This window comes from Triticum aestivum, chromosome 3A, assembly GCF_018294505.1.
Source record: "Triticum aestivum cultivar Chinese Spring chromosome 3A, IWGSC CS RefSeq v2.1, whole genome shotgun sequence".
Classification (NCBI taxonomy): Eukaryota; Viridiplantae; Streptophyta; class Magnoliopsida; order Poales; family Poaceae; genus Triticum; species Triticum aestivum.
This window is the reverse complement of record NC_057800.1, coordinates 154,919,281-154,936,533: the sequence shown is the minus strand read 5'-3', so window position 1 is coordinate 154,936,533 and position 17,253 is coordinate 154,919,281. Positions and strand designations below refer to the sequence as shown.

Genomic DNA, 17,253 nt, shown 5'->3' with positions numbered 1-17,253 from the left:
ATCTACGCCCTTTCATCAACTGGATAGGTGTAGCGACAATTTGTTTTTTAGACGGCGGCTTTAGTCTTACTGTTGTATGACTTTATAAGGTCTTGTGAGAATAATTAATAAAGTAGCTGTATGCATCGTACAGAAGCAGAGGCCGAGGGTCATCCTCCTTTTATAAAAAAAACTTATTATTAAAGTGACAAGTAAAGTTTAGTGACAACGGCACGACAACTAGTCTGTGCTGTTGCGCACAACTAGGCTAGCATTAAACTGATAACATCATCAAGACCATTTATAAAGTCGGCAGGATGATGGTCGGATTCGACTAGCCTCGGCGGATTGTCCGGCGAGGTCTCCAGCACCAAGGAGTTCGACTTGGACCCGCCGTGAAACAGTAGACGTCGCCTCGGAACGAGAGGACCGAGCCGCCGATCCGGTGTTCGCACTCCACCTTGGTCCAGTGTTCATCGCCAGGTCTCGCGATGCCCATCCGCTGGTACCCGCCGCCGCCGAAGTTGATCACGACCGCCGAATCACGGGTCAGCTCCGCAGTCAGGGAGGACACTCCGGGCGCTCTCGGGAGAACGAAGTCCCGCGTGTGGCTGGACAGCAGCGAGCCCAGCGGCGGGAGATCGGCGCGGGCGCCGGTGATCGGGTTGAGCACGAACACGGCGTCGGTCCTCTTGTTTACCAGGACGAGCAGGCCCACGAACGTGCAGTGCAGGTGATGCGTAGTCGGCCGCCGCGGCCGTCCAGCCCCCGGATTGTCATCCGGATCTGCTCGCGGGTGGCCATGTTCAGGAAGCGGCTGTAGCGGTAGCGAGGCCGCTTGCCGCCGGTGACCACGTCCTGGAGCTTGACCCAGCAGCGCGGGTGGAACCGGCGGTCCAGGGCGTCGCCGCTCGGGTCCGCGGTGCATCCCCGCCACGCGGTGCACACCGCGCGGAAGCGCACGTACTGGGCGACGTCTCCGGCGAGCACGCGGTCCGCGATCACCCACGCCGGCCCGAAGGACAGGCTCGCCCAGTCCCTCCTGCGGCCACATGCAAGCGGACGCATTGCAGCATCGATCAAGTCAGGCTGGGACAGCAAAAAAAGACTTTCGGATAGAGAACGCAACGGAAGGCAGAAGGAGATCTTACCAGCTCGATTCACCGTCGGGGACATGCACCGTCGACTCTGTCGCGGAGCACGAACCATCACCGACGCAGGCGCGGTTCGCGCGGAGGCGGCTATGCCCGCTCGACGATGGCGGTGCCATATCTGGTTGGATCGCTGGACCTGACTGGTGCGGAATGTGGGATTGAGATGAGTATATGTTGAGCGATAAAGTTTGAACGTTTTGGCAACGGAAGCAAATCGCTCAAATCACGGTAGCTGATCAGGATTACCGTTACCAACGCCAAACACGAAGAGCTGCCATGGACCTCTCATGGGCTGCAAAAGCCCGTAAACTGAAATAGATGGGTTGACCTTATCTTTCGCAGCCGTGCGCAACCCCCCAGCGAGCCTATACAACGTCAACCGCCTAATTGTTTTTGGAAAATGATTGTTTTAAATCGGATGATAACAACGACGCGTAAGACTATCCACAATGGGAGTAAGGCTGGTCATAATGGGGAGTAACTTATACTAGTGTCATGCATATGGCACTAGCCTAAGTTACTATCTTTATAGTGCAAAGTATCTTAGTTAGTAGTAGTGTCATAGATTGTTTTATTTATTGCCTTATAGACTCATTTTACCTCGGGAAGCGCTATGTTACAGTAACATATTAGGGCATGTACAATGGTTGATAAGATAGTCTTATTTTAAATCTTGCATGTAATTTAGAGATGATAAAAAAATATGTCTACAATGTGTTATATCTTAGCCTTATCTTCAATAACTAGCAATTCCTTAAAACATGGTGAGACAAATTGTGCTAAGAGATCATCTTTTGTCTTATCTTAAATAAGATAAGACAAACCTTTTCTTATGAGTTCTCTCTTCTCCACCTCATCATTTATCTTATGTGACACTCCTAAGATAGCATCATTGTACATGCCCTTATGTTACTTCAAACACCTCTCTCCTCATTAAATACTTGCCACATAAGCAAAATTGTCTTGGAGTGTGTTAAGTTACTACCTAAGTTACCCCCACTATGGCTAGCCTAACATAGGTGGTAACACACTAGTGCAGAACCGGGCAATAGCACCGGTTCGTAAGGCACTTTAGTGCCGGTTCGGTAACCGGCACTAAAGTGTGGGCACTAAAGCCCCCCCCCCCCTTTTAGTACCGGTTCAGCACGAACCGGTGCTAAAGGGAAACCACGTGGCACGAGCCAGCTTCGGGGGCAGGGAGCCCTTTAGTACCGGTTGGTGACACCAACCGGTATTAAAAGGTTGGGGGGTTGGGTTTATGATTTCTTTTTCATTTAATTTTGTGTTTTCCATTTAATTCTTTTTCGTTTGCTGCTATTTTACGATACTACATATTGTACACGTTATGCATATATATAAATAGAATTTCTAGTAGAACCGATCATAATATGTACATATATATATATATATATATATATATATATATATATATATATATATATATATATACAATTAGCTAGCTATCTACAATTTCTCTTAATTGGTGCCTTCGGAGCCAGTGGCATTAGCTTAATTGGTGCCTTCGGAGCACGATAACAATTGGAAGTGATTCATGGGGGCGGTAGCGGGTAATAGTATTCTCCTTTGGGATCTATGACCTGGTCGAGCAAAAATCCCGCTATTTCCTTTTGAATTGCTTCTATGCGGTCCTCTGGTAGGAGCTTCTCCCGCACCTCTTTGAACTGTTAAGAAGGAGATAAATATGCATGTGTATTAGTTGTGTGACTAGATATCGATAATGGTGTAAAAATTGTGAATAGTGTTCTGATAAACGTACCCACTCCTGTTTTTGAGATCTGCTCCTTTCGGACGCCATGATGCGAATGTTCTCGCAAACGTAGTATGCACACAGATTATTCCCCGGCGCCTGCTTCAGGGCCTTTACGAGAATGGAATTTAATCAGATAATAATTAATCAAGCATGATAATTAAAAAGATGGCAGCTAGCTAGTACTACTTAATTACTTACCTGGGGTCGATACCATTTCAGATTTTATTTCCATGGGCCTGGAGTGGCCCTGATGAACTTTGCCCAAGCCCTGCCCGCCGACAAAGAAAATGAATAAATGGGTTATTAAATAGTTGTTATCAGGAAATGACGAACTAATTAAATAGGCTGAGATATAGTTAATAATGATTGAAATTACTTGTTGACTATCCCCTTCACGATGGTGTAGTCACTTGCTTTCTTAAGTAGTGAGTCTAGTACTTCAACTGTTCCTTCATCAATTTTAATGATTAAGAAGATCCAGTGAAATCTGCATGCACACATGTTTGCATGTCTTAATTAAGCGGGCATATGTAAGCAAAAACATGTAGCTATCTAGTAGGCAAAAACAGAATTTGTAGTACAAGACAGTGTGACTCACTCGAAGTTATAAGGAAGTAGTATATCTTCATTGTATTGTCCGCCATAGGTTTTGTTTAACTAATCCAAAAGAAATATATTCAAATTACAATGCATGGATGCAATCAATTAATAAGGAAAAACCGAATCAATCATAATACATAATAAGCATCATCGAATATAATCTCGAATACGTCGTCTCGAATAATAGACATAATCTCGAATACATCGTCTCGAATAATATATATATAATCTCGAATATTATATATCGAATACATCACTAGCTAGCTAGCTAATAAAGATCGAATACTAGAGAGTAATCTAGGCAGTGGACAATCAAAGTGAAGGAACCATCACTGGAACATAGCTCGGGTGATCTCCCCAAAGAACCTGCCAGGTATTGGAGAACCTGACGTCCATAGTAGCCATGTAGCGATGGACGTGCTCGTCCTCCTCCCTGACACGACGACGTACCACCTCCGGTGGGGCCGGCTCCCTCCGTACCGAAAGTGGCCCACGCAAACGCCACCAAAGGAGATGAGGGTCGACGACGGGACCCGGGACCGGGTTCCTCACCAAGCGTCGCGCCCCTGAAGGTAGCACCTCCCAGTGCCAGCCCGGCGGAGCCTAGTCCCGGACATGGGTCCTCTGAAACAGGACGTTGTCGCGAACGGGTCGACAGCGAGGATGCGGGCCGGGCATCGTCGACAACAAATACTATATGCCGCAAAAGTAAAGTAACATTTTTTAAATGATGGATTGTGATTTCATATATGCAAATTCTAAATTTTATAACTAAAACTAACATTTCTAATATTTCTATAACTAAAACTAACACTTCTAATATTTCTATAACTAAAAAACATTTCTATATAACTAACATTTCTATATAACTAACATTTCTATATAACTAACATTTCTAATATTTCTATATAACTAACATTTCTATATAACTAACATTTCTAATATTTCTATAACTAAAAAACATTTCTATATAACTAACATTTCTAATAATTCTATAACTAAAAAACATAAAGATTGTGTGTGTGTGTGTGTGGTACATGGCGGCCGGGGCAGAAGCTCACCGGCGAGGCACGACGACGGGGGGCGGCGATGGGGACGGGGACGGAGACGGAGATGGAGACGGGGACGGGGCGGCGACGACGGGGACAGGGCAGCGACGGGCCGGTCGGGGACGATGGGAGGACGGGGCGGGGCGCGGCGACGGGGCGTGGCGCGGCGATGGGGACAACGGGGACGGGGATGGGGACGGCGACGGCGACGGATGGCGACGGGGTCGGCGACGGGGCAGAGGAGAAAGAAGCAGAGGGAGAGATGAGAAACTGACAAATTTTTTAAAGTGTTTTCTTATATATAACAACCTTTAGTGCCGGTTGGAGCCACCAACCGGTAGTAAAGGTCTGTTTTGGCCAGGCCAAGTGGCGGGAACGACCCCCCTTTAGTACCGGGTGGTGGCTCCAACCGGTACTAAAGACCCCCCCTTCAGTACCGGTTTGAGCCACCACCCGGTACTAAAGGGGGTGTGTGACGCCCCCGATTCAATTGTACACTAATCATACACGCAAACGTATACGATCAAGATCAGGGACTCACGGGAAGATATCACAACACAACTCTACAAATAAAATAAGCCATACAAGCATCATATTACAAGCCAGGGGCTTCGAGGGCTCGAATACAAGAGCTCGATCATAGACGAGTCAGCGGAAGCAACAATATCTGAGTACAGACATAAGTTAAACAAGTTTGCCTTAAGAAGGCTAGCACAAACTGGGATACAGATCAAAAGAGGTGCAGGCCTCCTGCCTGGGATCCTCCTAAACTACTCCTAGTCGTCGTCAGCGGACTGCACGTAGTAGTAGGCACCTCCCGAGTAGTAGTAGTCGTCATCGACAGTGGCGTCTGGCTCCTGGACTCCATCGTCTGGTCGCAGCAATCGGGTATAGGAAGGGGGAAAAGAGGGAGCAAAGCAACCGTGAGTACTCATCCAAATGTACTCGCAAGCAAGGACCTAGACTACATATGTATGCATTTGTATCAAATGGAATAAGGGTATCATATGTGGACTGAACTGCAGAATGCTGGAATAAGAGGGGGATAGCTAGTCTTGTCGAAGACTACACTTCTGGTAACCTCCATCTTGCAGCAGAAGAAGAGAGTAGATGGTAAGTTCACCAAGTAGCATCGTGTAGCATAATCCTACCCGGCAGTCCTCTCCTCGTCGCCCTGTTAGAGAGCGACCATTGGGTTATATCTGGCACTTGGAAGGGTGTGTTTTATTAAGTATCCGGTTCTATTTGTCATAAGGCCAAGGTACAACTCCAAGTCGTCCTATTACCAAAGATCACGGCTATTCGAATAGATTAACTTCCCAGCAGGGGTGCACCACAAATCCCAACACGCTCGATCCCATTTGGCAGACACACTTTTCTGGGTTATGCCCGGCCTCGGAAGATCAACACGTCGCAGCCCTACCTAGGCACAACAGAGAGGTCAGCACGCCGGTCTAAATCCTATGGCGCAGGGGTCTGGGCCCATCGCCCTTTGCACACCTGCACGTTGCGAACGCGGCCGGTGAGCAGACCTAGCAACCTCCATTTCAAAGGAAGTTGCGTTACGCGGTCCAACCTGGCACGCGCCGCTCAGTCGCTGACGTCATGAAGGCTTCGGCTGAAACCACGACGTCGAGTGCCCATAACTGTCCCCGCATAGATGGTTAGTGCGTATAGGCCAGTAGCCAGACTCAGATCAAATACCAAGATCTCGTTAAACGTGTTATCTTGAAGACACCGCGAACGCCGACCAGGGCCAGGCCCACCTCTCTCCTAGGTGGTCTCAACCTGCCCTGTCACTCCGCCACAAAGATCCACCCAGAGGGCCGTCGGGACAAAGGTCCTTTCAGCCCCCAATCCGTGAATCACTCGCGGGTACTCCTCAAGCCAACCCGACTTTAGTCATCACATGTATCATGTATAAAGTATAGGTATATACCCGTGATCAACTCCCGAGTGATCACGGCCCGATAGTATAGCATGGCAGACGGACAAGAATGTATGGCCACTGATGATAAACTAGCATCCTATACTAAGCATTTAGGATTGCAGATAAGGTATCAACAATTGTAGCAACAATGACAGGCTATGCATCAGGATAGGATTAACGGAAAGCAGTAACATGCTACACTACTCTAATGCAAGCAGTATAGAGGAGAGTAGGCGATATCTGGTGATCAAGGGGGGCTTGCCTGGTTGCTCTGTCAAGAGAGAGTGATCGTCAACACCGTAGTCGTACTGGGTAGCAGCGGCGTCGGTCTCGGTGTCTAGCAAGAGAAGAGAGGGAAGAAACAATAAATATAATGCAAACAAATGCATGACGATGCATGACATGACAAAGCGTGATGCTAGGTGTGCCCTAACGCGGTACGAGGTGGTACCGGTGAAGAGGGGAAACATCCGAGAAGTATCCCCGGTGTTTCGCGTTTTTGGGCAAAGGAGCCGGAGGGGGAAAGTTGCGTGTTTGCTATGCTAGGGATGCGTGGCGGATGAACGGGCTGCGTATCCGGATTCGTCTCATCGTTCTGAGCAACTTTCATGTAGAAAGTATTTTCATCTGAGCTACGGTTTAATTTATGTTAATTTTTAAAGTTTTAAATCATTTTATAATTTATTAATTATTAATTAAATTAACATTATCCAGAATAGTGCTTGCTGACGTCAGCAGTCAACGTTAACCTGGTCAACCTGACAGGTGGGTCCCACCTGTCAGGGACTGTTTAGTTAATTAACAATAGTTAGTTAGGTTAATTAGTTATTAGGTTAATTAACCTTAATTAGTTAATTTAAATAGAATTAATTAAGTTAATTATTTAGTTAATTAATTGATTAAATAATATTTTTAATTTTTAATTTTTTTATATATATTATTTTTTTAAAACATTTTGGGGGTGTGGGACCCCCTAGTGAGTGGCCCATAGGGCCAAATGGGCGCTGGGCGATTCGGGCGCAGGGGCGCTGCGGCGTCAGCCCATTTAGGCGCCTGCCCGAGCCAAAGGAGGCGCTGGGGCGCCGGGGGCTGCGGCGAGGTGCACTGGGCGGGGGTCACAGGAGGTAGCGGCGGAAGCGGCCGGCATGGCGGTTCGCCGGCAGCCAGGGGAGGAGGCAGCGACGCGTGTGGCTGCAGGGACCGGGGAGCGAGGCTATGCGCTGGGCGGGGCCGGCGAACGGCGGCAGCAGCGCAGGCGGGAGGAGGGGCGCACAACAGCGAGCAGGGGCCGCGGGACGTGCGGGCGGCGATTGCGGGGCGCGCCCCGGGCGCGTCGAGGAGCAGGCGGGCGTGAGCGGGCGCGGCGAGCACGCCGACAAAGGCGGCGTCGGGCGCGGGGTGCTCTTGCGAGCAGGGGAGGAGGAGGAGCTGCCGGGGCCTCACCACGAGGGGTAGGGTCAATGGCAGCGGGGTCGAGGAGGAGTCGGGGAGGCGACGACGACGGTGGGGCGGATCGATGGCGATGCAGGGGAGGAGCGGCGAACGCCGCTGGGACGGCGAGGCGTCGGCTAGCCGGACGGGCTGGCAGGCGCGAGGGCTATGCCGAGGCGCGGGTTGCGGGAGCCCTTCGTGGGGAGGAAGAGGAGTCGCAGGGGGAGCTGACGAGGGAGGCGCAGGAGGAAGGGAGCCACGAGGAGGAGGCCGGGGGTGGCGAAGCTCGGCGCCGGCGGCGATCTTTGGGGGAGTAACTACTCGGGGGCGAGATCGGGCCCTCCCCGATCCAATCTAGCAAGAGAGGGGGAGGGAAACGAGAGAGAGTGGGGGGAGTGGGTGGTGGGTGCGGTCGTGGGTGGTTAGGGTTTCGGTCGCCCTGGGGATAAGGGAGTGGGGCCGGGCCAGTCAGGCCAGTGGGCTTGCCAGCTGGGCCTTTTGGCCCATTTGGCAGGGGGGTTGTGTTTGCTTTTTTGTCAGTTTTGTTTTTCTGTTTTTTATTCTTTTCCCTTTTTCTTTATTTTCTTTTCTCTTTTAAATCATTTTAAATTATTTAGGATTTTTATAAAAGTGCGTTTACTACACCATATTTATCTATGTAATATTTAGTACAAACCAAACATTTTTATTTTAAATTTGAAAACATTTATTATTTACCAAACTTTGAATTTGAATTTTGGACCGGTTTTGATCTAACGATAGATTAGCGACAGTAACGGAGGTGACGTGGCGTTATTAGCAGAGGTTACTATAGCTTGATTATCCGGGCGTCACAATTCTCCTCCACTATAAGAAATCTCGTCCCGAGATTTAAGAGGGGGAGTAAGGGAGAAGGATTTGGTTACGAAATTCTAACGGATCTTCTCGTCTTTGGTTGCTCTCCTCGAAGAGGTCGATCCATAGCATTGATGTCTTCACTCCTATGCCTCAATGCATCATGATGAAATTGTTTGTCCTTCCTTCAGGATCTTCACCGGACTTACGAAAGGATAAGAGGGGGGAAGAACTCTATAAGGCCGGATGCTAACAAAATTGATCATCGGACGGTTAACTCAGGGGGTGAAGCATAAGTATCTCTCGAATTGAAACTTAAGAAGTCATCGAGAGCAAAGTAAGAAGGTACCATGGGAAGTTTCAGACGGATATGCAATCATTCAAGGTCTGAAACAACAAGCGAAATGGGTCTAGAGCAACGAGATTGAGTATTGTGTCTGTTACCAGAATAGATCACTTGGGACAGTGGCCCGTGAATTACATACGAAGTCAAGCGCGAGGAACAACTTTGACAACAGGGTGTACAGGAGAGTCAGGTTTCGATCCTGGGACCTGTGGGTTATGGGCCCACCATGTGGGTTAAAACTAGGAAGGGCGATGACGTATTGCACGATCATGTAAGCAAGGCATGTCAGAGGATAGCCTATCAGTTATGTCGGCAACAACATCAGTACCAAGGGCGAGGGATGAAGAGAACCATTTTCCTGCTCGTCGAACGAGGCGGGCCAATAGGCAAAGTTCTCGTCCATCGGTGGTTACCGAAATGTCACCAACAAAAGTAACAGGGTCTTACTGCCAAAGTGGTACAACAAGGTGTTTACATAATGCTTATATACTATAGATCACCAGAAAGGTTAAACCAAACAACGGAAAGGAAAATATGGTTATCAGATTAAACAGAACAATGGAAAGGAAAATGTGTTTTAACACATATTCCAAGAGTATATCCTTCCCAAGGACAAGCAGAGCATGATATCCATGACAGGATATAATGTAGAAAACCCTTTAGGTAAGGGGAGAGAATTTTCAGGACATTACCCATACAGCGATATTTGGATAATTGAACAGGAAACATTTAGCCTTGGGCTTCAAATGTTCTTGTTGAAAATCGGAGTACCATAGACATGCTTTGAGATAGAATTGACATGGCCATCAAGGGTCAGAATTTGGATGCACAAAGGGATTCATCATTAAGCCAAGGAGAGGACGAGGAGGTGGCTGATGTACTCGGCAATAATCCAACGAGGTATCCAAAAAGATGGATTTCCACAGTTATGTGAACAAGGAGATAACATTTGTCAGATCAAATGATATAATGATGTATGCTCAAGGAAAAACACACACAATTAAACATTAGTTGAAAAGGGTGCCCAAAGTATGGCCTTAGGTAGCATGATAAAATGTTAGAATGGTGATTTAGTGATCAATAGTCTAAGAATGAACGTCCGACCATTTAACTTCAAAGCAATAGGGTTGCCAGAAGGGCAGAATCCAAACAGCACCGTTCACCTGTTGGTATCCCGGTTAGAACCAACACGGGGACCAAGAAAGAAAGGTGATGGTGAGAAGTATTACCTGTATCAATAATCCTTAAGAGGTGATGAAATCCTCACGACTTTCTTGACATTAAAGATGGTAATACTCCAAGGTAAAGAAGAACAAATGCGGGATAGCAAGGAACTCAAGGTATAACACAAAACACGAACAAGTTTGTGTTGGAGGGAAGTCAATAAAGTGGTCGATGGTAACACAAATCATCGAGGGCAAGGATGGTATTTATCATCATGAACTCAATTGATATCTTGGAAGAGCTCGGAATGCTGATGATGATCACGACACATTTGTCGAGAGATTTTATGAAGATGTAATCAATAGGTGATGACATGTAGTTAAACGAATGATAAACGGAAGGTTATTGGAACCATGGTTACGACACAAACTCGAAATCAAGCTTGCGGTTCAAGGAGAAATGGTATGATGAGGAAAATTGACGTAAGCTTAGCTCATCGCCGAGAATTATGCTCCATGAAGAAGGACCAAGTAGCACAGTTAAAATTTAGCACAATGATGATATAGCCGATCAGGCTAGGAATGACTTAAGTGATTATTAATTCGTAAGCAACAACAATTATTTAAGAGTTATTGAACCAGATTGCGGAATCGCTTCACTTATTGGTGTCCTCGGTTGACGACAACCCAGATCCTGGGAAAATTGGAATCGGTGAGAAATGATAGTTGATGAAGAACCCATAAGAAGTTATGTAGTTCTATGATATTCTTGAGATACCAGAGTGTAATACACGACGGTAGATCAAAGTAAAGGTTGGTCGGGTGCAATGATCTGTAGAAGAAAATTACTTCAACTTGTCCGAGAAATGGTATTTAAAGGAGAACATGGTCGGAAACACTATTGCAAAAGGCCAGATCCCGGATATAAGATGAACTTATACCAAAGGAATAATTTAATTTAAGAGAAGCTTTAATGATAAGATCTACATCGTGTCCATGGGCATGAACACAAAGTTCAAGGTCGACTCCCACTTCTCCAATGCATAACCTTTCATTCACTTCTCACTTTCGAAGAAGTTGTAGTGTTGAAATTTTATTTGTCAAAATACCAGAAGTGTATGACTCGTGAAAACTTTCGAGTTCATACAGTTTAGAGAAGGCTTATGTTCAACCCATAGGGGCTTCTTAGAAACATATACCACAAGTTTCAAGAGTAAATATCACAAGCTCGAAAGTAGAGCAAGGTTGAGAAAGTAGATGATACCATTTACCAAAGGCATTATGTATCCGAGGGAAGGCTCACAAGGTTATTGAATATGAAGGACGCTGTCGGATAAAGTCCATTAAAGGATCTGCCGGTCCATAACAGAGCTGACGTGAGCATTGGTACTCAACCAGAGGAAGAAACAATGCAAAGGCAGAAACAACTAACTAATTCAAAGCTCAACTGTAAAGGAATTCTGATGTCCAAATCAAGGGATCAGAAGCAAACGCTCTGATTAAGGATGGATAAGTTGAGTACGCTTAGGGATACCATCGATGGTAATTTGATTGGTCGAGATCCAGCTCATGTTTAAACTGACACTGAGCCGGAAGGATGAATTCTAGGATTCGATTGAGGGATGCGAGCATCCTCAACATGTTGAATCAACAAACTTAAAATGATAAAGACAAGGGATGCCAATAAGATTACGGGACTTATGGGATTAACCATAGTGCAAGCAAGCAAGAATTTCAAGAGCAATAGGCTGCTCAGAATTTTTGGAAGATCGAATGGTATTTCGAAGTCTTTTGCGAAACACATGAACAATTGGGAATGAGCGGATACTCGATAAGTACGAGGAATTATCCGTAGGGGTATTCAGGTGACAAAGAACAACAAGGCGGTAAGCTCAAGGATTATCGAAACAACGACGAGTATTTCGGGGTATCTTGTAATAACAAGATCAACTTTGGATGAATGCAAGAATAACAACTGCAAGTAGTTATCCATAAGGGTTGACGGTGGAAGGGGAATTGCAAATGCGATGAACACAAGTTCTCGGGTTAACAGCGGAGAGTATCTTCAGGGTCTTCACGTGCAGCAGACGATCATCAGTAATAAGGGGCTGTCCGGGTGAAAGTGATAACGAGATCCTAATGTTAGATTTAGCAAAATTCATTTAACCCGAATAGAAGAGAGATTAGAGTCCCAGAGTATAGACAAGGAGTAAAAGATCCTAATACCACCCAATGGCGATGTGGGCCCGTAAGCCACACGGCCATGTTAGTAAAAGTTTTTCAATGACTAGACTCGACTTCGACCAAGGAGTTGGAAAGGGGATTCCTATAGGCAGTCGGCTCTGATACCAACTTGTGACGCCCCCAATTCAATCGTACACTAATCATACACGCAAACGTGTACGATCAAGATCAGGGACTCACGGGAAGATATCACAACACAACTCTACAAATAAAATAAGTCATACAAGCATCATATTACAAGCCAGGGGCCTCGAGGGCTCGAATACAAGAGCTTGATCATAGACGAGTCAGCGGAAGCAACAATATCTGAGTACAGACATAAGTTAAACAAGTTTGCCTTAAGAAGGCTAGCACAAACTGGGATACAGATCGAAAGAGGTGCAGGCCTCCTGCCTGGGATCCTCCTAAACTACTCCTACTCGTCGTCAGCGGACTGCACATAGTAGTAGGCACCTCCCGAGTTGTAGTAGTCATCATCGACAGTGGCGTCTGGCTCCTGGACTCCATCGTCTGGTCGCAGAAATCGGGTATAGGAAGGGGGGAAAGGGGGAGCAAAGCAACCGTGAGTACTCATCCAAATGTACTCGCAAGCAAGGAGCTACACTACATATGTATGCATTGCTATCAAATGGAATAAGGGTATCATATGTGGACTGAACTGCAGAATGCTGGAATAAGAGGGGGATAGCTAGTCATGTCGAAGACTACGCTTCTGGTAACCTCCATCTTGCAGCAGAAGAAGAGAGTGGATGGTAAGTTCACCAAGTAGCATTGTGTAGCATAATCCTACCCAGCGGTCCTCTCGTCGTTGCCCTATTAGAGAGCGACCACCGGGTTATATCTGGCACTTGGAAGGGTGTGTTTTATTAAGTGTTCGGTTCTAGTTGTCATAAGGTCAAGGTACAACTCCAACTCGTCCTGTTACCGAAGATCACGGCTATTCGAATAGATTAACTTCCCTGCAGGGGTGCACCACATATCCCAACACGCTCGATCCCATTTGGCCGGACACACTTTTCTGGGTTATGCCCGGCCTCGGAAGATCAACATGTCACAGCCCTACCTAGGCACAACAGAGAGGTCAGCACGCCGGTCTAAATCCTATGGCGCATGGGTCTAGGCCCATCGCCCTTTGCACACCTGCACGTTGCGAACGCGGCCGGTGAGCAGACCTAGCAACCTCCATTTCAAAGGAAGTTGCGTTACCCGGTCCAACCCGGCGCGCGCCGCTCAGTCGCTGACGTCACAAAGGCTTCGACTGATACCACGACGTCGAGTGCCCATAACTGTCCCCGCGTAGATGGTTAGTGCGTATAGGCCAGTAGCCAGACTCAGATCAAATACCAAGATCTCGTTAAATGTGTTATCTTGGAGACACCGCGAACGCCGACCAGGGCCAGGCCCACCTCTCTCCTAGGTGGTCTCAACCTGCCCTATCGCTCCGCCACAAAGATCCACCCAGAGGGCCGTCGGGACAAAGGTCCTTTCAGCCCCCAATCCGTGAATCACTCGCGGGTACTCCTCGAGCCAACCCGACTTTAGTCATCACATGTATCATGTATAAAGTATAGGTATATACCCGTGATCAACTCCTGTGTGATCACGGCCCGATAGTATAGCATGGCAGACGGACAAGAATGTATGGCCATTGATCATAAACTAGCATCCTATACTAAGCATTTAGGATTGCAGGTAAGGTATCAACAGTTGTAGCAACAATGACATGCTATGCATCAGGATAGGATTAAAGGAAAGTAGTAACATACTAAACTACTCTAATGCAAGCAGTATAGAGGAGAGTAGGCGATATCTGGTGATCAAGGGGGGGGGGGGCTTGCCTGGTTGCTCTGGCAAGAGAGACTGGTCGTCAACACCGTAGTCGTACTGGGTAGCAGCAGCGTCGGTCTCGGTGTCTAGCGAGAGAAGAGGGGGAAGAAACAATAAATATAATGCAAACAAATGCATGATGATGCATGACATGACAAAGCGTGATGCTAGGTGTGCCCTAACGCGGTACGAGGTGGTACCGGTGAAGGGGGGAAATATCCGAGAAGTATCCCCGGTGTTTCGCGTTTTTGGGCAGAGGAGCCGGAGGGGGAAAGTTGCGTGTTTGCTATGATAGGGATGTGTGGCGGATGAACAGGCTGTGTATCCGGATTCGTCTCGTCGTTCTGAGCAACTTTCATGTAGAAAGTATTTTCATCTGAGCTACGGTTTAATTTATATTAATTTTTAACGTTTTAAATCATTTTATAATTTATTAATTATTAATTAAATTAACATTATCCAGAATAGTGCTTGCTGACGTCAGCAGTCAACGTTGACCTGGTCAACCTGACAGGTGGGTCCCACCTGTCACGGACTATTTAGTTAATTAACAATAGTTAGTTAGGTTAATTAACCTTAATTAGTTAATTTAAATAGAATTAATTAAGTTAATTTTTTAGTTAATTAATTGATTAAATAATATTTTTAATTTTTAATTTTTTATATATATTATTTTTTTAAACGTTTTGGGGGTGTGGGACCCCCTAGTCAGTGGCCCATAGGGCCAAATGGGCGCTGGGCGATTCGGGCGCAGGGGCGCTGCGGGCGTCAGCCCATTTGGGCGCCTGCCCGAGCCAAAGGAGGCGCTGGGGCGCCGGGGGCTGCGGCGAGGTGCGCTGGGCTAGGGTCGCGGGAGTAGCGGCGGAAGCGCCGGCACGGCGGTTCGCCGGCAGCCAGGGGAGGAGGCAGCGGCGCGTGTGGCTGCAGGGACCGGGGAGCGAGGCGATGCGCTGGGCGCGGCCGGCGAACGGCGGCAGCAACGTAGGCGGGAGGAGGGGCGCACAGCAGCGAGCAGGGGCCGCGGGACGTGCGGGCGGCGGTTGCGGGGCGCGCCCCGGGCGCATCGAGGAGCAGGCGGGCGTGAGCGGGCGCGGCGAGCACGCCGACAAAGGCGGCGTCCGGCGCGGGGTGCCGTTGCAAGCAGGGGAGGAGGAGGAGCTGCCGGGGCCTCACCACGGGGGGTAGGGTCAATGGCAGCGGGGTCGAGGAGGAGTCGGGGAGGCGACGACGACGGTGGGGCGGATCGATGGCGACGCAGGGGAGGAGCGGGAACGCTGCTGGGACGGCGAGGCGTCGGCTAGCCAGACGGGCCGGCAGGCGCGAGGGCGATGCCGAGGCGTGGGTTGCAGGAGGCCTTCGTGCGGAGGAAGAGGAGTCGCAGGGGGAGCTGAAGAGGGAGGCGCAGGAGGAAGGGAGCCGCGAGGAGGAGCCCGGGGGCGGCGAAGCTCGGCGCCGGCGGCGATCTTTGGGGGAGCAAGTGCTCGGGGGCGAGATCAGGCCCTCCCCGATCCAATCTAGCAAGAGAGGGGGAGGGAAATGAGAGAGAGAGTGGGGGGAGTGGGTGGTGGGTGCGGTCATGGGTGGTTAGGGTTTCGGTCGCCCTGGGGATAAGGGAGTGGGGACGGGCCAGTCAGGCCAGTGGGCTTGCCAGCTGGGCCTTTTGGCCCATTTGGCCGGGGGGTTGTGTTTACTTTTTTCGTCAGTTTTGTTTTTCTGTTTTTTTATCCTTTTCCCTTTTTCTTTATTTTGTTTTCTATTTTAAATCATTTTAAATTATTTAGGCTTTTTATAAAAGTGCGTTTACTACACCATATTTATCTATGTAATATTTAGTACAAACCAAACATTTTTATTTTAATGTTTGAAAACTTTTATTATTTACCAAACTTTGAATTTGAATTTTGGACCGGTTTTGATCTAACGATAGATTAGCGACAGTAACGGTGGTGACGTGGCGTTATTAGCAGAGGTTACTGTAGCTTGATTATCCGGGCGTCACAGGGTGCGCTGGCGGAGGTGCGGTGCGAAATGTTTAGTCCCACCTCCGCACTGGTTTATAAGCCCAAGTGCGGTAGCTCCCTTGAGCTCCTCTCCAAAGCAGGCCTACTGGGCCTAAATGTTCTGCGCTGCCCTGTGGGCCTACTGGGCCTTTGCGGGCCTGCATCCTGGCCCAACAACAGGTTGGGTTTCTAGTCGTATGCAGGCCGCTGCGGCGCAGTAGGTGGGCTTTTTTTTCTTATTTTTTTGCTTTATTTATTTTTGTTTTATTTATTTTTGAGTTGTTTTTTGCTGTATTTAGAGTTTCTTTGTGAATATTTTTGCTTTAGGTACAAAAAATTACAAACTTTCTGTTAGTACCGGTAGTTTACAAATTTGAATAGTTTAAATTTTGAATTATTTGAAATTTGTGTGAATCACTAGTTTGTGAATAACTTAACTTTGAAAATAGACTTTTCAGTAATTCTTTTTTATTATGTTTAATATTAGTGTGTTTTATCATTATATTCAATTTGGTAATGCTTAGGTTATTTAAAAAATGAAATGCCTTTGTAACGGATGAGTTTTCGTCCGAAACCCTGATACTTCGAAAGAGATTGTCTATTTTGTATACGAAGTGCATCCAGTTTTTGCGGTAACCCTCTCTACTTTTTTGCACATGCTATGTGGGTGAAATTATGATACCATGCCAACTTTCAACCTTTTCTGAGTTCATTTGAAATGTTTTTCAATTTCAGGATCATTTAGCTGAAAAAATCAGTAAATGCATGAAAGAATTTGCTTGCACATAAAATTTCTTCGCGTTTCAAATGCCAAAACACATAACTAGCTACCCTAACTATTATAGAGATTCCCTCCTGGGTGTGAAACACAGAAGAAAGTGATGATAGTGAAGCCGATCACATTCCAGATCTTTGGGTGTGAAAC

At 47.3% G+C, this 17,253-nt stretch overlaps 1 protein-coding gene across 1 annotated transcript; it reads right to left on the bottom strand.

The window, feature by feature from the left end:
- Nucleotides 1-236: 236 nt before the first annotated feature.
- Nucleotides 237-1,653, bottom strand: LOC123058163 (uncharacterized). Its single transcript, XM_044480979.1, has 2 exons — nt 1,131-1,653; nt 237-1,021 (listed from the first exon to the last, which is right to left on the bottom strand). The coding sequence occupies exons 1-2, from the start codon at nt 1,247-1,249 to the stop codon at nt 676-678; spliced, it is 465 nt and encodes a 154-aa protein (XP_044336914.1). The 5' UTR covers nt 1,250-1,653; the 3' UTR covers nt 237-675.
- Nucleotides 1,654-17,253: the final 15,600 nt, after the last annotated feature.